Consider the following 26,660-nt stretch of genomic DNA (forward strand, 5'->3'; position numbering starts at 1 on the left):
TTAAGTGATCATAAGGGTTATTTTACTGAAGAAGGATTGCAAAAAATAGAATCAGGCTGGGAATAGATATATCCATTGGGACAAATAACCTCTATTTAAAAAAATAGGTAGTCAGTAAATTGTATGGTATATCAACCATACTTCACTAAAATTGTTACCCCCCAAAATAGGTGGTGGCTAGAGTTTCCAGGTACAAATTTTCAAACATTAATGGACCACTAAGAGATGAGTAGATATAAAGGACACATGGAGAAAACCAAGGGGGTGGAGGGAGAAGCAAGGGAGGGAGGTGGGTTTGTCTGGGGTGAGGGAGTGGGGGGGGGGGATGCAGACAACTGTAATTGAACAACAATAAAATAATCTTTTAAAAAAGATAATCTAGATAATATACTAAAAAGAAATGGTGTGGGAAACATTGTTTGGCTGCTATGCCCCCATGACCAAGTCTTCAAGAAAAGCAAGAGCTGGCCCCTAGTCCTCTGCACAGATGCTCAGATGCTCTCAGGATTAGGACCGGATGTGGTCAGATGCTCGGCAGCCGGCTGATGTTAGCCAGGGCACCACTGACGACATCGAGGTCATGCCGCAGCTCCTTCATGGCGCTGGTGATGCTCTCCGCATCTTTCAGGATCTGAATACTCCGCGTGTATGGATTATACTTGACTCCAAAGGGGCGCTTAATCGTTTTGGTAAATTCTCTATTTAAGAAACAAATAAAAGGCAATCAATTTCTAAAGGGAAAACGGTGAAAACTAACAGCAAGCCTATTTCACACAAGAGGCAAAAGACAAATCTAGGTGTTCATGCCGCCAGTCCGACCTGCTTCCCTGCAGTGCGTGTGCAGAGGCGCCTGGAGCCCCACACAAGTAGAAACCCTAAAGTCGTCATGGATACATCCGCCCCTGCGTTACTAGGGAAAGGTCCTGTGGATGGCTTTATTAACAACTTACTACTTTATGCACCTCTTAACTACAGAATGGAGACCGAGAACAGCAGCTTTATCAGTGGAGAATGACAACACTGGCCACGTACCGTTGTAACAGACCCCTCCATTGTGATTTATGTAAGGGCGCACACACACTCTCTGACACAGGCCGAGAACAGTCCTGTCTCCTGCACATGTACATTCTTTCTGCTTAGAATGTTTACCTCTAGCCTTCTCTAAAATGACCTAAACTCTACCCTTTCTTCAAGCATGAAAGTTCCGCTCTATCAAGCCAAAATCTGAACCTCTCACTGGGCACTCCCAAGAACGATCGTGTTCAGGACCATTGCGCAGCTCAGGACAATTATACACCAGCAGGGGATGAAATCCAGCTTGAATCCACCTGGTCAGCCCAGAGGGGCCCCCTCCTCTAGTTGCGAAAAGGTGCCACGGGGGTTAGAGGAAGCCCTTCTGCTATTGTTATTTGGTTCTGTGAGTGGCTTAAACCCCCAACTAGAAGAAACTTCCTGGAAGACAAGGGCCATGTCTTCAACCCCAGTCTATCTCCACCGTCACAATATGATCTCATGACCCCTTCCACCAATATTTTGTTGATTCTGCCTGGATGGTCCTTTTCTTCCCTCCAACCTTTTATCTTAGTTCAGGCTTTATTTTCACGTGAAGTACTGTGAGAATCGAAGCAGTTGCTCTGCCTGCAGTATCCACCTTTCTTAACACCACACTTAGCTAATTAATAGTTGAAACATAGCTTTGATTTCATCCCACATTTTTTATATTTTTTTCACCTCCTTACCTTTTTTATGTTGTCCCTAAGCCTACAGCTTAGCATATCTAAATCTTCTCTTTCCTTCGTGTCCTTTCTAAATGGCCATTCGCTTTCCCTGTTCCCCTGGCTGAAATGAATCGCTCCTGAATAAAATGCAAACAGTGTTTCATCTGTATTTCCACGAAGGCTTTCTATGTTGTTGTATAGTCACTTGTGTAAAGTTTGTCTTTCCTATGACATTATAAATCTCCGATTAGAAGAAATGGGAAGAAACAATTTCTTGGTATATCTGACTCATAATTTACAACTCATTTAAACAACGTACTCTGAATATTTGTTGGGAAAGGGAGATATGTTACAGGCAGAAGGCACCTAGTAGGCTTCTAATGATCTGTTTGCTTACGTCTATGAGTTGTTACCATTATTGGACCTATGTATTGCAGAGGAAAATTAAGGCATGGGGAAGATATACCCTACCTCATCTTTTCCTTTGCATCTTCAAAGCTTTCAGATACAAAGTAGACATCTTGAAAAGTTGTGATGAGACACTCCTGTTTGCAGGTAATCTTGGGGTCAAAGGGCTTTACTTTGGCATGTCCAGAAAGTGCATGCTAGAAGACAAAGAGCTAGTGAATCTAAGAATACTATCTATTTCCACATATCACATTTTACACATAATTGCTAGAAACAGCACACATCTGATTTTCACTGCTAATGCAATGGCCCTGACCTACAATTCCAGGCTAATTTCCTACAGCTCTATTTGACCCACACTGTTATCCAGCAAAACGAGTGATTTGCCTCTCTCTATAAATGCCTCAAGATCATCTCTATTGTTCTAAAACTCTTCTCCATGTAGGAGGCATGGAAGGATCCTTACATGTTTTTGCATTACGGCACCTACTTTCTCCCTGCATTAGTTATTCATGTGCATGACCCAAACCCACCACCAGGTGACAGGCTCCTTGGGAACAAGATAGTGCCTTGGATTTGTGCCATACACATCCATCATTCAACAAGCCTGTTTATTCCCTTACTGGCTGAATAATAAATCTCAAAAGAACTCCCTGAAAATCACAGAAGTTATTGCTAGCACATAAAAAATGGTGATTAAACAACAGCAAGACTTTATAAGCAAAAACTTTAAACTTTTTATTTTAAAGATATATGAACACACACTTATGTGTGTGTGATTATATATATATCAATATATCAATATATATATATATATATATATCAGAATATTTAGGAAACAGAGAAAAATTCCCCTTAAATAACGTTTACCGTCACCCTAAGTGCCTTCCATAGCAAGCTCTCGTCCAAATCTGCCAACTATTTTAGATCACATGGGTGATATTAAGCAAATGTGGTGACGTGCAAAGATGTGCAGCTCTTACTTGGAGTTCACTGATAGAAGACAGCAAGCCAGCACCGAAGACTCTCAGCTGCCCATCTTGTTTGCACAGCCCAAACTCCACGGTGAAAAAGTAGCACTGCAAACGCATATCCGTATTACTTCCATATCCTGAGTGGCTCGATTTAAAACAAATTGTAACTCTTTGCCCCTGACCCAAAGTATCCTGGAGTGAAGCCGAAGACCCCCAGACTCACTCACCAGTATGTGTACAATCTGGCCTCATTCTAAGCCTACACTTCCCAAACTTTGTTCCCAGGGCCCTCACATACTCATCAAAGTCACCGAGTTGTCACTGAGTCACTCAGACCTATTTTTGTGGGCTATAGCTAGCTATACTTGCCATATTAAAAATTAAAACTGAGAAAATATTTAAAGTTTATTAATTAATTGTAAAATATAAACAATTTTATGGTAACAAATAACACTTTACTGAAAAATAACAACATCTTATAAAGCAAAAAGGTAATAAATAACACTGTTTTACATTACTACAAACCTTTTTAATGTCTGGATAGATATTATTTAATGTGTGGCTGGAAAACAAATAGATTCTCATATCTGCCTCTGTATTTAACCTGTAGCAATATGTTGTTTTGGTTTAAATATATTAATATATATTCATTTGTTTATTATCTGTATGCCACATTAGAGTTAGGCTGTATGAAGACAAAAATTTTATCCATTTTTTCCATGTTATATTCCCTATGCTTAGAACAGTACCCATCACTTAACAAGCTAACAATTAATAATAGTAATAATAATGGCTAACATATATGATTAAAGTATATGAAGAAAATTCAGCCTCACACAGATAAGTAGTTGGAAGAGGCTGAATATTGTAACAGTCTTTTCAGGGAACTGTGGATGTTATTATTTGATATTACGTCAAAACTCAAAAAGCCGCAGTTTCTTAAAGTTCAGCTGCATTGTGGAATCTGAAACCACATCAGCGAACTCTGTCTGTTACATTAAAATCCACTTTGAGCTTTGAATGGATCTGTTACCTGTACATGATTTTGAAAGGGCCTCAGGGACCGCCAACCACAATCTGGGAAGCACTGTCTAACCATCGAGCCTGTTTCACACCCCTCCCCCCCCAGCCCCCCCCACCCCGCACTCTCCACCCCAGCTTCCTGTCATTTCCCCAGACACACCAAGCACCTCCTTGCCTTTCCTCGTGTGCCCTCATCCCTAGAGGCTCTTCCTTCCTTTCTTGGCACATGGAAATGTTACTCATCTTCCCTGAGCTGGTTCAGATGTTCCTCTTCCATGAAACCTTCCCCGAGCAGTGCCCTGCACACCCAGAGCGCTCCTCTGAACTTCTCTGCACCTTCCTCCCATCCTAACATAACTGTTTCCTAAAGTAGCATTGAAGTTCCTGGAAGGCAGGAACCAGGCCTTCCTCATCTTTGTATTCGCAGCATGATGTCTTGTACCTACTACTCAGAAATACTGATAGCATCATTTGGGGGGAACCTGTCATTTTTACTGGAAGAAGAAGATACATCAACTATTAACATGATTGTACTCTAGTGTTTCCCTGTCTTTTTAAGCTCATGTCTCCTTTTGATAAACCTTAAATCTCTACATCCTCTTTTAATGCTATATAAGTGATTTAAATTAAATTAAGTATGAACCAAGCCATATTTTCTAATGGTCATCTTGAATATGCACTTTTAAACTGTGCAAGTGCCCACATCCCACCCCAGTTAAGAATTACTGATCTGTACAGTTATTTCCAGACTTATACCGTTGCCAGTTTTTGAACAGCCTCCTCCGACGCTCCAAGGGATGCCAGGCCAATTTCTTGGGAGAATTGTGCAAAACTAGGTTCAGCCAAAAGGGGAACGTGACCTAAGAGTTCATGGCAGGTATCGCTGAAAAAGAGGTGCATGCCTGTCACACTGTGATGCTTAACATTAGCACGTGAATCAGCCATTCCATCAAGTTAAAGTCTGATCTTACTTTCATTGAAATCGATCAAGTGGTATTACTTTGGAAAAGGATCACAAAGGACACTAACCAAATAAAGAAACAGCTTTGGTTCCAAACGCTGGCCACTCACAAACTCGCACGTATAAGTACATGCAGATGCCCACAGACATGCCCCTTCCCCAAATCAGGTCTCTGCTCCAAAGCTACCTTCCCTGAACACTCTTTTTAAAATAGCAATAACACACGCACACACACACACACACACACACACACACACACACACGCATGCACACCCCTCCTTCTTTCCCTGCTTCATGTTTCTCCATGGCACGAATCACTAGCTGAATATATATCTGTGTTTATTATCTGTACCCCCCCCACTGGAATAGAAGCTCTATGAAGGCAGAAATTTTTGTCTGATTTTTTTCAGTGTTTATACATTCATTCATCCTCTATGCTTAGAATAGCACCTGTCACCTAACAGGTTGAATAATAACAATAACAATAACAATAACAATAATAATAATAATAATAATAATAATAATAATGGCTAACTTATAGAGAGCATGAAGCATGTTATTATATGCCAGGGTCCATTGTAAATGTTTTGCTTGTGCTAATGTATTTAATCTTCCCAAAAATATCATGAGGTGGGTTCTATATTACAAACAGGTATTGAATGAATGAATCAATCAATCAATCAATGTAGTACTTACGGCTCCGGGGTATACAAGGGATCTGAACTGTGTCGCACATACTGTGTGCAGTGGAAAACTCGAAAGGCTAAACCGGATAAGAAATCCCTTGGTGATAAGTAACCAGCCACAGGACGGATAACAAAACCTGTGCGTTCTGCAAAGCAAGGGAGAGAACCCACAGTAAACCTTCACCAGAACAGACCACATACTGCAGCATTTTAATTCTGTCAGTGGCACAAAGTTACACACTGAGAGAGAACAGAAAACTAAAACATATCCTAGGTGTACTAGGGGGAAGTAATAGTGATTAAGCACTTAGTATGACCAGGCAATGAATTACACCTTTTACATACCACACCTCCCTTTATATTTACTGTATGAGTTGGTTTCTCCTTGTTGTAACAGCTATAAAACTGAGGATCAGAGACTCATAATGTGCCTGAGGCCACACTGTGGAGGGTACAGGCAGGATGAGAACCCAGGTCTCCTTATTCTACAACTTGTTGTCTCCCTGAAGAGTTTAGAATATCCCCCTGGACAGAACCTATTAATTTAGGTTAGAGCCATTTTCAAATCTATGTCATTGCTTAGCCAGTACTACCTCTCATAAAGCAGGTTCTTTACTTCATCTACACTGGACGGGGGTCGACCATAACCCCAACAGCCAAGACGTCATGCCCATAGTACCAGTGCCTCCAGTAGGCAGCCAACGCCCCCATTTCACCCTTCATTTCAAGCCCTCGCACTCCTGTGTTCTAGTTACACCTGGTTGCTCTGTACTCGGATTCTCCCACTTGGACAGGCAGACTTCATGGTCCGAATGAACCTTCCACAGTGATGGAAACATTTAAAATTGAGGCTACCCAATAAGGTAGCCGCTAGCCATGTGTGACTATTGCACTTGAAACGGGGCTAGTGTGACTGCAGAACTAACATTTCAAATTAAATCCATTTTAATTATTTAAACAATCACAGGTATCTGACGGCTACCCTATTTGACAGGACATCCTCTCACAAAGGATGTTTTGTTCAAAATATCATTGAATGTTGGTTTCTCTTTGACACTTTCCCTTGAAACACCTTCAGTGCCACGCTCTGCTGCCAGCTCCAGCCCTGGACCCCAAGTGAACAGCTCTCAGTTTTGTGTCTGTAACAAATACTTGCTCCAAATCTCACCCAAGTTTGATTGATGACAGCTTTGCTGGCACACGCTTGTCTGTCTCTGTAAGTCTCGTGAGACCATGTGCATCGGTTCTCTGTCATCTGTAATCACTATGTTTTCTTAAATCTAGTGTCTATGGAACCACTTACATGAGTTTATCCCATGAAAAAATAATATTGTCCTTTCCTGCTTAGTTCTTCCTTTGTATATAGAGGTATGAGAATTGTAGAGTTGAATAAACATGCAGATTTCTATGACAATCTATGTTAAAAATTCAAAGATAGTAATTTCAGACCATAATGGAAATAAACTAAACTCACTTTGAGTCAAAGACTTAATTTCTCTTTTTCTCCCAAGTTCCTAATCTATTGAGACTAAAGAAGGTATTTCTGTTTTTTAGCTATTGAAAGCCCTGGAGATCACTGATCATTTTATTTTCTATACAAACTAGAAAAAAAATAAGAAGGCCCGGACAAAGCGAGAGTGAAGATCTAAAGGAACAAAACTCTGCTCACCCTTTATTTATGCCTCCGCTAGCACATCTGCCTCTGTGGGGAACAGTAGAATCCCAATGTGGAAAGGGCTTCGGCCCAGCGACTCCAGTCCTCCCCGAGAGCCGGACCCTCCCACCGCGTCCCTGACAAACAGGTGTGGAGCTTTCGCGTCAGCGCCTCCTTGGAGGGGGCACCAACTGCCTCATGAGCCTGTTCCATTTCCATTTTGAGCCAAAACCTTGCAGTTTCTACTCCACAGTTCTCTACTTTAGGGCCACAGAGTAATCCGTTATGTTAGATGACCTTCAAATAGTTAAATAAAGCTATGATGTCTTTTTAATCTCCAGGGTAAACACACCTAAGAGTCTTTCAGATTTTACTCATATGATACATTTTCCAATCCCCTAATAATTCTGCCCACTTTCTTCTACACTTGTCCTGATTATGGCTGTCCCTTTTCAAATGTGACACCCGACACAGAATCCAAAACTCCAGGACAGGGCACCCAGAACTCTGATCTCCCATTGCTGGACTTTATTCCTTTGTTAAAAATTCTGTCCTGATCCACAGAGTTTAACATTCCCCTTACAACAAAGGAACTAGCTTATTACCTTTTAGAAAGTTTGAAACATCTTCCAACTGTGGGATGTTATCTTCCCGGTAGCCACAATACTTAGAAAGCAAAGGTAAGTTTTTGAGATACTCTCTGCAGGCATGGGTGGGGTAGAGTTTGTTCAGCTCTCGGAACACGGTGCCCCAGGTCTTAACCTCCTCCTCAGTGAATTCGACCTTAGGGATGGGGTCTCCACTAGCAAGATAAAGGGAAGAAGTTACTTGAATTAGCATTCAGTAAACAGTAGCATTTCTCTTTTTCTCTATTTACTAAATGAGCATAATTTACTCTCTTTATTGATTTTACTATTTTGAAGGTAAGTTGTTTTTCTAACACACTTACTGTTTATAGTTCATAGCCAAGTCTGCAAAATACTTCCGTCTTTCACGGTAGACATTGTCTTTGAAGCCCTGATAATTAAAGAAAAGGTTATGAATATTCATAGTAAAATGTACTTGACAAATGATATTTGGGAAACATTTTTATTATATTAAAGAGCTACATAATTGTTATTTTGAGCAAGTATTATTTAGCAATTTATGATCATTTTTATTTTAACGTCAGTGTTACATGATAGCTTTATACTATAGTAGCTACAAAAACACAAGATACTATAGATACCAAGGTGCAAAAATAGTATAATGCCTTCCAAAAATAAAATGGTTTGAATAATATGAGCACTGTCCTAGTTAAATACAGGCTCTTTGCCAAGGGTAAGATTTTTTTTTCTTAATCACTCAACTGATCTCTTCAGCTGGAAGTGTTGGCTATCTTGTGTATATCTTACAAAACAATCTGTTCCTGCCACTTAGTACACTTTCCACATTTTAATCTTGATTGTGTTTATTCATATGCAGGCTTTATCTTTTCAAATGGACTGCAAGCTTCCCTGGCAGGTATAATAACTCATAAATTGCAACAGCTCCTCAATAAGATATTATAGGAGGCAAGGATGGACTGTCTGGGGCTGTCTACGGCAGCCTGCGGTCACTCTCACAGCGCTCAGGGAAGCTTCATTAAAGCCCTGGTCTGTGTAACTTCACACCGCCCTGTCTTGGCTCCTCCCCTTGCAAGATCCTAGAGCTCCATAAGCAATCCTGACACCCCGGCCTCACTAAATACTCCGACTCATGCCCGTACTGTATCCCATATGGTTCCCCAAGGAAACACCTCGTAGTTCATCAACAGCCTAATAACCCAATTAGGGTGGGCAGCATGGGTGATAAGACTTATTCATCCTACTCTTACTCCCCTTTCCAATAACCCATGCCCCTTTTAATAAAAACTGACAGCAGATACTGTCTTTATTTTAGTGTAACTCTTAGAATAGCTCTTAATAACAGGAGTGCCAGGCACTGAACAGATGTTTTGGATCCAGCGAAGTTAGTTTTCTTCAGGCAGTTAATCTCGATTCTACCAACGTGGAGTCTACTAAACTCCCTGAAATCCAAATTAAAACAAGATCCTATTTAGTCTAGAATAAGCACTTTCTCCAAAAATGAAAAAGTTAACCGTAATTTTTTGTTCCCTGTGAATTATGTTCATGAAAATATTCATTAAAAATACTTACCGGGTGGTCGGCATCTAGTTCAGAGCCGTACATCAGAACCCTGTTGGCGCACTGGTCCAGGTCGGAGACCTTCCTCGGGAACCAAGGAACCATGTCCATGTCTGCAAAACACAAGAGCCACCAACAGCGGGAGAGACAACCTTAAACAAGGCAGTAAGGAAGAAGAAATCAGGAAAGTCATAAAGGCACTTAGGCGAGATTTCTAATTTCAACTTGTACATTGAGGCAAAATTTATACAAGTAAACTTTTCTATTTCTAATAAGTAAATATTATGCAAAATTTTTTTAGCTTCAAATGTATAAACCTTGATTTCTTAAGTGTTGGAGAAATGCTATACTTTATTAATAGACCAAAAGTTCCCCAAAAACCACATTTTTAAGCTACCTATTTAACTACCCTAAAAAAAGAATAGGGATGTACAGACCAAGGTGCAAATTTAATAAGAAATTTGAATGTTTACTTTTGATGATGAAAAGGATCTTAAAGGTCATTCATGCCTTTCCCACTTCGACCTTCTCGCCATCCCCCAGACATGCCGTCCCTCATAGGACTCTGGGTTTGCACAAGCTGTTCTTCCATCTGAAACTCCTGCCCCGCCCTCCCCTCCACCCATCCTTCTGTTTTCCTGAGAGAGTCTTTCTCCTCCCTCAAGGCCCACATTGGAGGAGCCTTCCCCGACCCCTGTCATCCAGGTTCCCTGAACACCGTTTCTAATTTTCTAAAAGCTTTCTCTGTGTTTCCCTATAATGTCTGTGACATGTGACTTACAGAAAAAAATGGGACCTACTCTCGGGTAGGGACTATCTATTTGTATCCCCATTTCTCAGTAGAAATATTTGACATAAGTTGGTATTCCCTAAATATCAACTGAACCATTTAGCCTCTATAAAACTCTGAATTTTATACATAAGGTAATCCAAGTCCAGAAAAGTAATTTACTAACGTACCTCATCCTCCCTAATGGAAAAGAGAGCACTAGAACTTGAACCTCCTCACCTTAGTCTAACACCCTTTCAAACAGGCCCAGAAGTGATACTCAAGGGATTTAACAACAAATACAACAGGGCCACCAATCACATCACTGGAAATAGACCCAAGCAGAACCCTAGGCTCCTGCCTGCCAGGCGTTAACCCCACCCCCCACTGCTGTTTGTGGCAGGTGAGGGGCCCCTAGGAAGGGTCTGGGGCACACGGGCTTCACACCTGCTGGGAAGCAGCCAAAGACGAAAATGTATCAGTATGTTAATAATGTATACAGCCATACAGATACAAATGGATATTGGCCCTGATTAAACCCCAAATATTGCGGCATAATCTGAAGGGAGTATTTTAAACTGAGTGCCATCTATAAAACGTGGCTGAATTATCTATTCTTCTTTTGCCCCAAGTAAACTACCGGATTTTTTTTTTTTTTTTCACAAAGGAAGATTTTAGCCTATGTCTTTGCTCTCTGAGTATCTGCAGCCTCAGAAGGCTTCACTGCTTTTTCATCTGCTTTTGTAGGAGGGCAGGTAGAGAGGAATGTTGTATGCAGTGTATTTCACATCATGGCTGCCAGCCACTGTCAACATCCTCAACAAATGCATTCAGTATCTGCAGGAGCCAAGCCCTGTGGGAGCTACCAAGTAAGCACTCGGGGACTCGGAGGTTTGTGAAATCCAGAAATGCTTGATGATTTGGAAACGAAGATAGCAATAGATTTCTAACTCTTCTGAATTCTTTTGTATACTCAAGGTTTCCTTTTCACTTCTCTCACCTGATAAACTGTTGCTCTGTCATTTTTACTTAGAATTTTGAGAAATTCTATTTTGTGTTCCCTTCACTAACAGACTGTAAGCAATTTGAAGAGACAGTGTTTTATTTTTACTTTCATCCTTCAAGATAAAGATAAGATTGGGCAGGGACTGAGTGAAAAGATGAAGGGATTAAGAGGTACAAATTGGCAGTCACACAATAGTCCCAGGGATGGAAGGTACAGAATAGGGAATACAGTCAATAATACTGTAATAACTCTGTATCATGCCAGGTGCGTACTGGAAATATCAAGGGACACCAGATAAACTATGTGATTGTCTAACCACTATGCTGTACACGTGAAACTAATACAAAGTATTATTTATTGTCAACTTTAATTGAAGGATAGACATTTTAAAAAGAAAATAAATACAATGTACCATTCTAAAAAAAGATAAGACACACATTACATACTTATTCTTCTAAGTACATTATTTTTACTTTTCAAACTCACCATCCTCCTTCGCAGTAAAATGATCAGACGGGTTCACAGACAGAACGTTAGTGTGAGACTTCAAAAGATGAAAAATATCATTCAGTTGTTCTCTGTTGATATCACAGTCAACAAAAATCTCAAACTCTGAGTTTCTTCTCTTTGATTTTCGGGACTCGATATGTAGCAGGTTCACGCGCTTCTCCTGTGCAAAGCAGAGGGTGATGCTTCTGTGTGACTGCCTCAAATGGTGACAGTCTCTGAGCAGATGACTTTCATTACCCCCAAAAATCAATTTCACACTTGTCATAATGGCCAGAGGGAGAAAAGGATGTTTTTAGTGCTGCCAATAGCTAAGTAAATCCCCCTAAATATTAGGTACTAATATTTTTCCTATTACCATTTATCCCCCTTATACGTTCTTCCACCTCCACCCGTCCCCTCCCACCACCACACCCCCCTCAGTCACCCCACTGTTGTCCAGGTCCATGAGTCCTTTTTCTTTCTTGCTCAATCCCTCCCCCAAACCCTCTCTCCTTGCTATTTTTTAAGACTTTATTTATTTACTTTTAGAGAGAGGAGAAGAGAGGGAGGAAGAAAGGGAGAGAAACACTGATGTGTGAGAGACACCTCAATTGATTGCCTCTGGTGCATGCCTTGCCTGGGACTCCAGGACCGAGCTCACAGCCTGGACATGTGCCCTGACCGAGAGTCAACCTGGCCACCTTTCGCTTTGTGGGACAACTCCCAACCAAGCTACACCGGTCAGGGCAGTATTAGGCACTATTCAAGAAAATTTTAAAAATTCATCACACCCTCCAGAAACTAATAAAACAACACCCACTGGAAGTTTCTCAGATTGCCATAATTGAGCAATCAAATGAATTGCTCAATTCGTTTGATTTGACCTTCAAACGAAAATAGCAAGTCTCCTAGATAAAAAGAATCTTTTGAAAGTTCTTACCAATTAAAGCCAGTTTTTGAAAAGTGATGCTACTGTTAGTCTTTTAGAAAAGTTTCCTTTGCAAATGCATCCAATAAATTAGGTGAACACTTTGAGCACCTCAAAGCTCTTAAGCAACAAGGTAACCAGCTAAGCCAGATCGCTGCTTCTGGTCTCCTCCTGCCCGCCCGGCCTGGGCCGTGGACAACGAATGTGTAAACCTGTAGGAGGGGATCTTCTCTTACCGGTGTGAGTAGCTGAGGAAAAGCACCGGTGTCGGGATATAATGAAACACAATAACCAGTCACCCAACAGTTTTTCCTCTAAAACATGAGAAGATTGGAGTAGGTGATCTCCAATACTAACTACTTCCATCTAAATCAACATAGTGGACATATATGTAGCCAGGTACGGGCTGTGGAGCATCCCATGAAGGAGTAGACACAGAAGGAGTTTATAACGCTGTTTTCTAACACACAAAAGACTAAGAGAGAACACAAGTGGTAAGCATTCAGGTGCCAAAAATGTTTGGCAAACCGAAAAAGCATCATGGGTTAGAGAGAGTAGAAGGCTCCGTGAGCAGATAGGAGCTGACAGGAGTCTTAAAGTGGAGACAGCACAGGAAGGCCCAGGGAAGAAGGAGGCCTCCAAACAGGAGAACTGTGTGAGCAAAAGCAGGGATGAGATGAGAATCATCAGGGGATACGAACTGAAAAGAAAAAGTGAGTGTCGGGGATGCTGGGAAACTGAAGTGGGCGGGGTTTATCCCGGGGCGGGGCATTTACCACGGAAGCCACAGAAGAAAGCCAGTTACGAATTACACTGGCATTGGCTAGAAGTGAAGAAGAATTTTATTAAATGTATTTCTTATGGGTTTTTACAGTAAGACTATATTCTCCAATACTTTCTGAAGGGCAACTTGAATAAATATAAAGCTAAGCTATATTTCTTGAGAAAAAGATGTTAATTCTTCCTAAATTAATCTACAAATTTAATGCTATCCAATCAACACCTTGATGGAGTTTGGTGAGGGAATGAAACTAAATGATTTCAAAGTCCATCTGGAAGAAAAACTAAGGCAAGAAGACCTTGGAAAATTCAGATGAAGCAGGATTAGTGAGACAGTCTCGATCAGATGTGTCGGGTACACACACAGGCACAGAGAGGTCAGCAGTTTTTCCCACAGGCGCACAGCCGATACGTGTGAGAGCTGGAGCTCAAACCCAGGCAGTCCGGCCGCACCGTCCATGCTCCCAACCACTGTGTTGCAATTCTGCTCCACGAGAAACGGAGAGTCAGGGTCACGGGTAGTACGGATCGTCTCTGGACAAGATTTACATCATCTTACTAATGAAAACACTGAAGACCGACATAGCCAAACACTGGGACATGCTACATGGGGAAGATGGAGAAAAGGGGACTTGAGGGCACCACTGAAAAGGAGTTTGTGGCAAGAAAACTGAATCTTAACTTCCATGGTAAGAAATAGATAGTAACTACGACTGAAAAAAATTAAGAAATAGGAGCACAGTAAGCAGATTATTTATAAATATGAATTATGAAAGTAAAGACTAGAAAATATAGTTGAAAGAGTTGAAACTGGTTACCCCCTGCAGGCTGAGGATAAGCAAAACGGTTGGATCTGCACCCAGAACACCACACAGAAGTCAGAGGGACACAGAGCAGCAGAGGGAGGTCCTAAAAGCACAGTGTTGAGTGAAAGAAAAAGTGTGTAACAACATTTATGTAAATTACCAACACATCCACCAAACTCCACATAGTCTAAAGTGTACATTAAAATAATTCAATGCACATATCAAACAAAGTAGCTGCTTATCAGAAGAGAGAAGTGAGGGGCAATGGAGCAATGACATCAACCAGGAGGCTGTGTAAATCAAGGAGGGCGGCGTACCTGCGATTTAAAGAGAAAGATGAACTCAACCCTCTGCACCCAAGGTTAACAAAAATTCAAGTGGAACTGAGGAAGGAAGAGAGGAGAAGCAAGAGACTGCTCCTACCTTACAAGTTCTATAGTGTGACTTGACTTTTTAAGTCATGCTTGACATGCACAAGTATTCTTTGACAGAAAATAAAATTAAAAAGAAAGCTGAAAGAAGCAACATAAATACAATATTTAAAGGCCCAGGGTAATTGATTGGCTAGCTTAAAATAATTATATAATTATCAAATCTAGGGAGGAGTAGGAGGGAGGAGCTATCGGTATCATTTACAATAGAGAGTAAATTAACATTATGTAAAGTTGATAATACAGAGATATGAGAGCACACTATTTATATTTTATAAACTCATCATCAAAAGAGCAATTAAGAGGGAGTGGGACTGAAGATATAATGTGTAGGGTAGGAAAAATGATGCTTTTCAAACTCTTCTAGATTATCTGTCTGTATTTTTTATTTAAAAATTTGTTTTAATTTTTTATACTTTATTTATTTGTCTTTAGAAGGGAAGGGAAGGAGAGAGGGAGAGAAATATCAATGTATGGTTGCCTCTCGTGTGTCCCTTGCTGGGAACTGGCCTGCAACCCAGGCATGTGCCCTGACTGGGAATCGAACCTCGATCTTTTGGTTCGCAGGCCCAAGCTCAATCCACTGAGCTACACCAGCCAGGGCTGTATTTTTAATTTTTAATTATTTGAAATATTATTTCAAATGTCTGCATAATAGTATGCCATACAGATCTAAACTTCATTTTTCAAAATAACTAACATTTACCAATAAGGTGCTTTGAACTATCCTAACCACTTACATATATTAACTCTATTAATTTTCACAATGATCCTATGAGATAGATAGGTAGGGTTCTCATTTTATCTCAAAGAGACATTAGTTTGCTCACAATCACCCAGCTAGTACGTGACAAAGCAAGGATTTGAGCTCCCAGAGCTACAAGCTTAACCCCAAAGATATTTGAGTAGCACAGTTAGCCTGTCCCCTACCTTAGGATAAGTAGTTTGTTTATAATATTTAGTTCTTATAAATAAATCTTTGTGTCCCTAAACCCTTAAGGTAAGTTCAGCCCCCCAGTTCAATGCTATTACAGAACCTGGTGCTTCGCTTTCAGGTCCCTTTACACACATGTAATTATTTGCTTCCTATAGTTACTTGCTGGTGTCTGTGTGTCCACAGACTGCACACGCTGGGAGGGCAGGCCCTGGGCCTCCTTTGCTCGGGTCTGCATCTTTGGAATCTAGCAGGGTGCCTGGCACATGCTAAGCACTCAGTAAATGCTACGGTCTACCGCACAGATCCCTGCTTCCTTAAGATAGATTAATGGAAGTGGAATTAGTGAGTCCAAAAGTGTAAACATTTTAAGGTCCACAATATATATTACCAGACTGATTTTCTACACAGCGCACTCATTTGCCCTCACACCAAAGGTGTGTTTAAGTGCCAAGTGCATTGAAGCTTTGCCAATGGGGAATGATATAATTACAAAAATAGTTGCTATTTTGCTATATAGAAATATCATTAACTATATTATTAAGACATCATTAGATGTCATTAAAATGTTAATATTTTCAAGTTAAAATTTGCTTTTCCAAAATCTATTAAGACTTTCTTCCCCCCTTTTTTTATTGGCTATTTGTATCTCCTCCTCTGTAAACTGTTTTTATCTCTTGCCCATTTGTTAGAATGAGGCAGTAAGTTAGAAATGTAAGTGCTTAAGAAATTTCTGTAGCCTATCTCTGAAGAATTTACAGTATTCTATACTTTAAATATAATTTTAGAGACTTGTTTTAGGGAGTTTGATGTAGCAGTATGGAGAGCGGGTACCTGGAAGATTTTCAGTGCTTTCAGAAGTCCTCCAACTTCATTCTTTAAGGAAAAAACCAGAGTTGCTCTTCCTCTTTCTGAAGCATGGTCTTTGTTTTCCTTATTGTCTTCAATCATGGTGAATTTGGTGTACTTCTCTAAAAATAAAGTATGAAAATATAAGAAAAGTTCTAAAAAGTACAGTGTAGACAATATTTTATAATTTTTGAAACTGAGACAACATTCAGTAACACTAACCAAGCTTTAGTTTCCTCATCTATAAAACATGGATATGCTTATATGCTTTGCAAGACTATAATGAGGCCAGCCTTGGCTGGTGTGGCTCAGTGGATTGAGCACTGGCCTGAGAACCAAAGGGTTGCTAGTTTGATTCCCAGTCAGGCAACACGCCTGGGTTGTGGGCCAGGTCCCCAGTTGGGGATGTGTGAGGGGCAACCACACACTGATGTTTCTCTCCCTGTCTTTCTCCATCCCTTCCCCTCTTTACAAATAAGTAAAAATTTTTTTAAATACGAGACTATTATGAGACCAAAATAAGATAAAACATTGTCAGACACAGTGCCTAGAATGCAATAAGCATACAATACATGTTAGTAGTTTCCTTTTTTCTCTCCGAATCCTTCTTTCGGAGCATGCCTGAAGCTTCTTGCAGTCTTCCTGACTTGTAGACTGAACTGAGCGCCCCCCCTTTAAGAAAGCCTACCTGCTCTCCTCCCTACAGTTTCAGCTCTTTGTTGTACTGGGTCTTGAATGGCTTCCCCAAATGTTTTATTCACACAAGCCTGTCTTTTAACAAGGCAGCAAGCTCCCTCAGAACAGGGACAAGGCCTTCTATTTCTTTTGTAAATTCACGAGCCTGAGCAGCCGTGGACACAAGTGAACTGGAAGGATAACCCCTAGCTTAGAGAATTCTGATTCCATATTATTCCACATTATTCCTTTCCTCTCTGCCTATGGAATCCTCTAGGACATGGGCCGTGAAGTCTTTTCAGTATTGGCCTACAAGAGCTATACGATTATAAATCCCAGTGGGGTGCGTGCATGTGCATGTGCGTGTGTGTGTGTAGGGAGAGATGAAACTATTGTGGGGGATAGAAATAGGGCATAAAAACCTCAGATTGGTGGCTTTCAATTGAGAAATACACATTTCAGAAATAAGATTTGGATTAAATCGAAACAGCATATTCAGGATTTTTTCCGATTGGTTTTCATTTGGTTATTAATCCTTCCTAATTACCCAGTTCCATATTGCAGTTTTAGTGCAATTAATCTTTAACAATTTAAATGAAGGCAGCTGGTTCCACTGCCCCTCCTGGCCTCTCACTCATGGATCCAAGCCCATGGCACGACCACTCAGAGCAGGTACAGGGGTGACAGTGTGGGCTTGAAGCCAAATACACTGTGTCCAATGCCCCGCCCTACACTCCACTGGTTCATGGAAGCCTCCGCTGTCTTCCCCAAGTCACCTCCCCTTAATGCTGATTGTCATCGCACCATATAACTCCCATTCATAACAGCAGTGGCAGGTGTGGTTGTAGCTCTGCTCCAATGACTATTGGTTAGGTGTGCCTTTCTAGCAAGACCGTGAGCTCCGCTGGGGGCAGAGAATGTGTATGCTTTCACTCACCATTATATCTCCAGCACCCAGCACCATCTCTGTACCTAATAGGCACTGGACAGATGTCATTAAATCAACAAAGGAATAAAAGATTTCTTAAGGACAAGGTCCCCACCTCAGGGAACTGAAAGTCTGGTAGAGAGAGAGTGGCAATGCAGAGAAGTAAGTGATGGCAGTGAATAGATTATTCTGGTACATGTTCAGAGACGTTTTACTGAAGATGCGTTTGAAATAGATCTTAAAGAAAAAGGGGGAAGCAGTAGGTGAGGAGGTTAAAGTAAAGATGAGGCCATGACCAACCAATACAGAGCACTGCGGAATCATTTAGGCAAGTGGGTAGATCCTTTAAGAGGCTGTGTGCACGTAGGTAATGCAGGGGAGTTTGGATTTGATCTTTGGTGCCCATCCAATACCCATCTATGGACCATGGCCTGTCTAATTGGAGGCCAAAGTCCTGGATTTGAAATGCTTCTCTACAGGATGATGCAAAATGAGGGGCTTGATGCATTTTTGTCTTTCTGACCAGAAAGCTCTTGGGCATTTTCTCCTCCTTCCATAAAGCCTTTTTCTTAACACATACAAACCGTATAACATTTTGGGGCCCCTTATAAAAGGCAGCCCCAAGAGACTCATCTGGTTTGGCAGAGGGTATAAAATGCCAAGTATGGCTTTCAATCATAGGGTCATAAACTATGGTCTGCTACTGAACTTTCCAAAGAGATACATCTTTCTGTTCCAGAATTCTGGAACAGAACAGATAGAACTTTCTGTTCAGTCCTTATGATTCTTTTGGAACTTCATTTAACAAATATTTATCAGGTATGTACTAAGTTGAAGGACTCCTGCATATAAGTTCAGAGTATGGAGATAAGAAAGAGAGAAACTCCCCACTCTGTGATGGCAGGTTCCATCCATTCTTGGCAATATAACAGGTGGGGAAGGGAACTAGCATTTGTCAAGTGTCTATAAATAACATGCATTAATATTATCTCATCTAATCTTAAAATCTTAGCAGGAGGAGATAGGAATTATACCCATTTTATAAATGAGAAAACTGAAGCATAGAGAAATTAACCTGTCCACAGTCACACAGCTAGAGAAGACCCCAAAGCACAATCACTGAGTCGGGGGAGTCACCAAGTCCCTCTGGCATTGTCACCATGACATGCTAAAGGAAGAGGTTCTGCACATATAAGCTTACACTGTTTTCATGGTGTAAGTAAACTTTAACAATGGAAAGCAAGGATCAGAGAACAATAAAGGGGTTTTTGCCAGTCAGTGATAACAACGATAGAGTTTCAGAGCTACATCCTTCAACGATCTCTCAGCACTTAGAGTGCGACTCTTCATATAACACTATCCAAAGATTTTCTTTTACATTTCAAAACCATCCCCTAAGCTGCCCTGGCAGAAGCCATGATAAGAGGGCACTAACACTCATGGCTGGTCCAAGTCCAAGAAAACCCTTTGGGCTTCATATTCTCTCTCCTTTCCCTGGTTCTGGGATGGACCTAGATTTGCCACCAGCATCTCTCCAGTGGGTGGGGGCAGAGGAGAGCGAAGGATACATTCATTGCATATTTGTAATGTGTAAGGCATTTTATATTGAGATTTGGAAACACTCATATCCCTCTTGTTTTAGTCAATATAAACATGAAGTGCTCAATAGTAGAATTCTCACATCTCCCCCACCTCCAAAATAAGATTACAGAGCTTTGATCTTTACTAAAATTTGGCTATAACTTTGCCTGGTTGACTGAGGCATCAGTCCTTTTCTTCTTTATTTAACTACGCCTGACCCCTTTCAGAACCTCTACATTTTCCCTTGTCACACTTGTCCTTTCCCCCTTCAACCTACCTGCTAACTCCTACTCATCAGGGTTTGCACCCACAGTACTAGTCTGGGAAGATGAAAGTCTATCAAGTGTCAGTGGGTCACACCTGTTCCATCCATGGCTCATCGAGAAGTATATATTTTCTTTTTAAAGCAAAACTTCAACAGGCCAATAAAAACTGGTATTCCCCCATTTTCTGTGAGAGGTGGAGTCACTCTCCCACTGCATTTCCGGGTCTGCCTGGAGGTGCACTGGTGTGCGGACACGCCACTGGGAATAAGGAAGACAAACCAAAGAGGAGGGCAGAAGCTCAACGGCTCTTTGGTAGAGGTCGAAGTGCATACACTGACTAACTTTTCTCTCCCCTTAGCTAAATCAGCACCAAGTATAATTTAGATTTATCTGATCCAGGAAGCACGAATAACTACCAAATTAAAGTATTTTGAAAGCACGGATGCTGTTTGAAGACAGAACCAGACGCTGTGGGGAAGATTGGTGTGAAAGGAGAGAATTCTCCAGAGAATCTTGATTTTCTTTTCTAAAGGGGGGAAGAGAAAGAGGGTGAAAGTGATGATGAAATACAGAAGAACACACTGCCCCTGAAAAACAGTAATGCAGCAAATAAAGGCACTGGCAAAGAAAATGGACATGGAAGGCATATCCCTACTTGAAGATAACCTAACATGACGGATACCCACATATGCAAATGAACTCCAGTGGCAAAGTTCACAGACCACAGGTCACAGCTTCGCAAAAACATTTATAGCTGTTTTAAGCTGTGCTCATGGCTACTTTCAAACCAAATAAGTGAATTTCACTCTTCTTTGAGAATTAGTACACAGGCACAAACTTTAATGGGTCAGAAAGTTCGACTGTAGTCTTTTTTCCCCGAGACAACCAGAGTCAGGGAGTTAATTTTAAACCTCTGATAACCAAATGGTCATAGACAAGGTTAAGTTTACCTGCACTATGCCTCTGTCAGTTGTATAACCTTGTACCTAAGCTCTTAGCCCTGTGTTGCGGTGAAAAATGAGATGCTAAGGTGAGATGCTAAGAGGTTTTGCATCTGAGGCTCTCTTTCCTTCGGGAGGCTTTCATTTAGCAGAGGAGAAGGAAAAACGGGGGTTGCATTTTGACAGAGAGGAAGGGAGGGAATGGTGGTCTGCTTCTGCTAACACAGAGGAGTTACACAGAATTGGCTTCATTCTGAACCTCAGTTTCCCCATATGTAAAATGCAAGAGTTATCTACTTGACAGGGAGATGAGTGTGAAGAGCCTGCTTCTGGCACACAAAAGAGACCTTCAAAAATAGTCTTCTCCCCCAAATGGAATAGGAGGAAAGAAGAGTGCCCATTAGGGTAAAACTCCCACTTCCCAGACCCAGTTCTCCATGGGTATTTACCTCCCTGGAGGGTCATCTCGCTTCCGACCCACGCCGCGTCCCCAAATTCGCGACGACGGTCCCTTGTCCGGAAAGGATGGGGTCACCCTACTTACCTGTGGCGCTGCTAGGGGTGAGCTGGATTAGCCCGCGGGTGGAATTAGCCCGCCTTTTATAGAAGCGGGCGTCAGAGCGGACCAATGGGCGCCGGAGGCAGCCGGGAAGTGGCCAATAAGAAGGGAGTTCTCCTGCGGGCAGCAGTGGAGGAAGGGGGCGGGGTAGCGGGGGATTTCTTGGGCAGGTGCTGACCTTGTGCGCCAGCCTACGCTGAGACTCGCACGCCTTAGCCTTTAGGTGTTTTCTGACAGGTGTTTTTATTAAACTGTTAGGCCATCCTGAACTACCGAAGTCTGACTAATACCCAGAGCTGGAAATTGCCTCCAAACCAAGACAAGGTCTATTATCAGCATAATGACCTCCAATGGCCTTGAGCTGCTTTTCCGGGATGGTGACTAAAGCATGTTTTCTCCGTTTCTAGGTTATTGGATAGTCCAGTCCTGCCTCATCATTCTTTTGGTGGTTTCCCTTGTTCCTTGAGGCAAGGCAATCATTGAACTTTTTAGAAGGGAAGTGTTCAGTATCCTGCCACTTAAATTTTCAAACCCCGAGCAGATGAGCCTATTAGAAGAAAATCTTGTTATATGCTATATGAACAACGTGGCCCAGAAACCAAACATTTGGACAGGCTGTTTATTGATTGGGTGCTCAGTGCACTAGATCCTGCCCCAAAGGGCTATTTATGCAACACATTATATTGTAGGGCTTTTTTTCCCCTTTCATCTTTAAAAAGTCAAGTTTGTTGAGGTATAACTTACAGTGAAATTCATCCTTTTGAGATGTACATGCATCTCTGTGAGTTCTGACAGACACATACACTTGGGCAACCACCAATCAGCATACAGAAATTTCCATCGTCTCAAAACTGTTCCCTTGTCCCAGTGTTGTCCCCCAACTTACAGCCTCTGGAAACCACTGATGTTGTTTATGTCCCTCTAGTGTTGTCTTTTCCAGAATGTCACATAATGGAATCATACAGAATGCATAGTGTTTTTGACTCCTGGCACTTAACATAATGCCTTTGAACTTCATCCATTTCATTGTACTTATCCGTAATTTGTTCCTTTTTGTTGCTGAGTATGAGTGTACTTTAAAATGCAGGGCACTTACAGCCTTTACATGCATATTTTCTTTTATCTGAACAATAATTCTAATAAGATAAATAAATACTATCTTGCTTTACAGGTAATGGAACTCAGCACAGGGAGGCTCTATGACCCCCTTCTGGCAGGGGCTAGCTAGTAAGTAGACTCAAGAATCAAGCAAAGACATTCTGACTTTTAATCTGGTATTCTCACTGCAAAACACTGCTCAGAACCAGGCTGCGTTCAAAGACAGCTTTTCTCAAGTTTGGTCTATGGGAGGGCTTGAACCACATGGCTCTGTTGAAGAGAGATGGGGCCAAGTCATTCAGTAGGCCCATCCCCATGGAGATCATAATGGGTGGGACATGGGCTCTGAGGTGGAGAGGCCTGAGTGGTTGATATCTCTGAAGCCCATTAAAGGTTACCGTGAAGGCCTGAGAAGAGCGGGAGGCCTCTCTGAGCCTCTCTGAACATGCCTCGACCCCACAACCCGGGGACTGCAGGCATCTAGACTTTCCCACTTCTCTGACAGAATTCTGAGATGACTGTGACCCTTTCGAAAACATCTCCAGCATTGTGCCTGGAATTCCACCAATCAAGAATCTCACTGGGCTCAACTATACAATTTAAAATTCACATACTCTGAGAAGGTTCAGAGAAAAGACTGTCGGTTGGAGAAAATATACTCATATATTTGCCTAATCAGAAGTGTTTAATTGGCTTCTCACTACTGCCATAACAAATTACCACAAGTTTACTGTTTTAAAATAACACAAATTTATTATCACATAGTGCTGGAGGTCAGAAGTCTGAAACGAGTTCACTAATCTAAAATCTAAAGGTCAGAAGGCTGTGTTCCTTTCGGAAACTCCAGGAGAGAATGTTCCTTTGCCTTTTCTGGCGTCTAGAGGCCACCTGCATGCTCGTGACCCTTTGTCCATTTTCAAAAAAAGCAACATAGCATCTTTGAGTCTGCCTTGGACTCTCCTGCTTCTTCTGTCACGTGTAAGGACCTTTGTGATTACTTTGTGCCTACCAGATAATCCAGGATAATCTTCTCACCTCAGAATCCTTAATCATATCTGCAAAGTGCCTTCACCAAGTAAGATAACCTATTCACAGGTTCCAGGGATTAGGACACAGACATCACTGAACCAAAATTAGAAGCTTTGGATGGAGCCCAGATGGGAAATGGGCTTTCCCCTTCCGTTTGTCTTACCCTCTTCATTGGTGGAATCTATGGCAAAGGAGTTTTCTGACCCTGTGACATGGTTTTTGAGATTTTCAAAGTGCTGCCTTCATGGATGGTAGAGAAGGACACCTCACGGTACCCCCAGACTTTCACCAGAACATATGTGAGAGGGGACCCATCCCAGTCTCCAGTTTTCCTTGCTAAACTGGCTTTGGATTGGTTCTCCCTACTCTTTGTTGCCAGCTCCTCCTTTCCTGCCCTCTAGATACTCAGGGTTCCTCTGGGCAAGGACCCCGGCCTTCTTCTCTTCTCAGTCTATGCCCTTTTCTCTGTGAATGTCATCCCCTTTCCTGTGCTAACAATCCAAAACATGTATTTCACACCCAAATCTGAACTTCAGATTCAGACCTTTATATCCAATGACTTATTTTATGTCTCTACCTCCATGACACATTGGCTTCTTAGCATATTCAAAAGGGAAATTGGGAAAGTAACAGGTGTTGTTCATTGCTGAAGGTGTAAGTAAAAGGAATAATTGGTTTGGATATCACAACATGATTTATACATATGATTAAGAAAAAATTCCTTTTGAGGGTAAAAAAAAAATTCTTTCAGGAAATAAAAATAGGCCCTAAGTAAAAGTCGTGCTTATTTAAAAACTGGGGTTTTTTTTTCCTCTTAAATTTGTATAGTGTTTTCAAAGAACTTATATTTATATCGTTTACTTTGGTCCTTAAAGTAAATGAGATTCAGAATGGTTCAGAGACTTGTCCAAACCTCGTAAATGACATATATAGTACTTGAAACAAGATGTTCTCTCAGCTCTGTGCTATTGTTTATCCATCACGGTACCATTTTTAAGCAGAAACTTGGCTTGAATTCCAGTGAATGAGTGGGTTTAGTTTAGGGGTCCTTTATTTGAATTTAATGGAAGGGGATCTCTGAAACCAGCTACAGGCATCCTCCAGAAAGCACCGCTGCAGTGGGCCTGCTCCCTGAGCTTACCAGTCTACGGCACCGTAATTATTTCTGTCCTTCTTTACCTCCTTTACCACAAACCCCCTGAGCATGAGAACTGTGCCATTCATCTCTGCAGCCCAGAATCCAGCACAGGGCCTGTGACAGAGAAGGTGCTCGATAAATAATTATTCGGTACATGTTTGCTGAGAAGGAATGAATGAATACAAAAACGAGCAAGGTCGTGTGAGAGAAATGAAAGACGCGATAATAAAACACGCTGCTCTCTGTAATCCTTAATCAGAAAGATCAAAACTCATGTATGTATCTGAGTATGAATCGGGCTATTTCTACAAGACCTCAAATGTCAGAGGCCATATGGGACTCCATCTGTGTCCATGTTCAAATGGAAAGTAATTTGCTGAGACAAAGGGATGAAGGAGCCTGATCAGGCCAGGGCAAATTCTCTTGAGTCCTCAAGATCCAAATCCACTCACTCTCTTTCCAAAAGCACAGTAACCTTTACACCCTGATGCCTGCAGTGAGCGCTCCTCAGTGAGAGCTCCTGAATGTGTATGGGAAGGGCTGTGGAAGGGTCTGTTTACACAAGACTTTATGCAAGTTACATTCCAAATCTGCTCCAATTCCCCATTACACTTTTAACAGTTACGACTGGGAAGCATTTTTGCTTGAACACATTACTCCAAAAAATGTTGGCTTGTGGTCATTTTGGACACAGTGAGCAAAATAGCCCAATTAGTATCCGTCGTGACAAAGCCTTCCATCTGCTGTACATATAGCTCGTGTGAAGTCAGACAGTTAGTGGCAGACGGGGACCAAAATCCAAGACCTCACTTATCCCAGGGAATTTTCACCTCAATGTACCACAAAATTTCAAAAAAAGAAAATGGGTTAAGGAACTGAAAAGATTCCTTTCTTTTGTAAGTTCTTCAGATTTTTAGACATAGGGAAAGTTCCTAATCCATTATTAAGAACTGGTTATGGGGCCCTGGCTGGTGTCACTCAGTGGATTGAGTACCGGCCTGAGACGCACAGGGTTGCCAATAGGATTCCCAGTCAGGGCACACGCCTGGGGTGTGGGCCAGGTCGCCAGTTGGGGGTGTGCAAGAGACAGCCACACATTGATGTTTCTCTCCCTTTCTTCCTCCCTTCCCCTCTCTCTAAAAGTAAATAAATGAAATCTTTTTTTAAAAAGAGAAATATATATTGGGGTGGTAACCATACAATATAGATGAAATATTACAGAATTGTACACCTGAAACCTATATGATTTTATTAATCACTATCACTCCAATAAAGTCAATTACATTTTTTTTAAAAAGAGAATTATGAAAGCACCCAATGCCATGTGTTCTTTGGACCTAGAAAACCAAGACTTCTAGGTCCAGAACATAATTTCCATAAAAGATACTGGGAATTTTGTTCCCTGGAGTTCTTCAACACTGCATTCCTGCTCAAGTTAATAAAGCAAACAGTGTGAGAAAATGCCCCCAACTTTGGAAATACAGAGAGGTCTGAATCATTAGGAAGGGCTGGCTATTCAGGTCTGGAGAGAGAGGGCGACTTGGAGCACAGGAGACAGTTGTGCTGGGGGGAAAGGGGCCTATTTCGTGGGCACACTTGGTTCCCCCAGTGCGGAGGTCCTAGTGTTTGTTCTGCACTGTTGAAAGAGGCATGATCACCCTTCTCATTCAGTGTAACCAGTCGTTTATGCTGCAAGTCAAACAGCATTTGTTGAGGCTGGGGAAAGCAAAGCCGGTACCATTTGTCTAATTAACGATCTCTGAAGCTTTTATGAAAGGGTATCACTAAGTCTACATCAGGGAGAATGAGCAAACTTGATGACTAACCTCCCTTCTTTGTATCTCCAACTGTGCTCAAGGTGGGG

The 26,660-nt window shown here is 41.6% G+C and overlaps 1 protein-coding gene across 3 annotated transcripts; it reads right to left on the reverse strand.

Moving 5' to 3' along the window:
* Nucleotides 1-408: 408 nt before the first annotated feature.
* TPH1 (tryptophan hydroxylase 1) lies at nt 409-26,660 on the reverse strand. 3 transcript variants are annotated; one of them, XM_053672946.1, is made up of 11 exons: nt 26,623-26,660; nt 16,567-16,703; nt 11,851-12,034; nt 9,602-9,702; nt 8,374-8,441; nt 8,030-8,226; nt 5,781-5,916; nt 4,880-5,006; nt 3,110-3,205; nt 2,190-2,323; nt 409-698 (listed from the first exon to the last, which is right to left on the reverse strand). In XM_053672946.1, exons 2-11 carry the CDS (start codon nt 16,681-16,683, stop codon nt 524-526), a joined length of 1,335 nt encoding a protein of 444 aa, XP_053528921.1. In that variant the 5' UTR covers nt 16,684-16,703; nt 26,623-26,660; the 3' UTR covers nt 409-523. The 3 variants fall into 3 exon arrangements, with proteins under 3 accessions (XP_053528921.1, XP_053528920.1, XP_053528919.1); XM_053672945.1 differs by lacking the exon at nt 26,623-26,660 and adding an exon at nt 21,517-21,531; XM_053672944.1 differs by lacking the exon at nt 26,623-26,660 and adding an exon at nt 21,422-21,527.

This window comes from Artibeus jamaicensis, unplaced genomic scaffold, assembly GCF_021234435.1.
Source record: "Artibeus jamaicensis isolate MK-2021 breed Jamaican fruit bat unplaced genomic scaffold, CSHL_Jam_final contig_797, whole genome shotgun sequence".
NCBI lineage: Eukaryota > Metazoa > Chordata > Mammalia > Chiroptera > Phyllostomidae > Artibeus > Artibeus jamaicensis.

Bases quoted from the DNA above. Each gene is read 5' to 3' on its own strand.
- TPH1 (XM_053672944.1), bottom strand. The intron at 12,035-16,566 runs GTACCCGCTCTC...TGCTTTGCACAG, and splicing joins AAGCACTGAAAATCTTCCAG to GAGAAGCGCGTGAACCTGCT. The intron at 5,917-8,029 runs GTAATAAGCTAG...CTTGCTTTGCAG, and splicing joins TGTTTCAAACTTTCTAAAAG to AACGCACAGGTTTTGTTATC.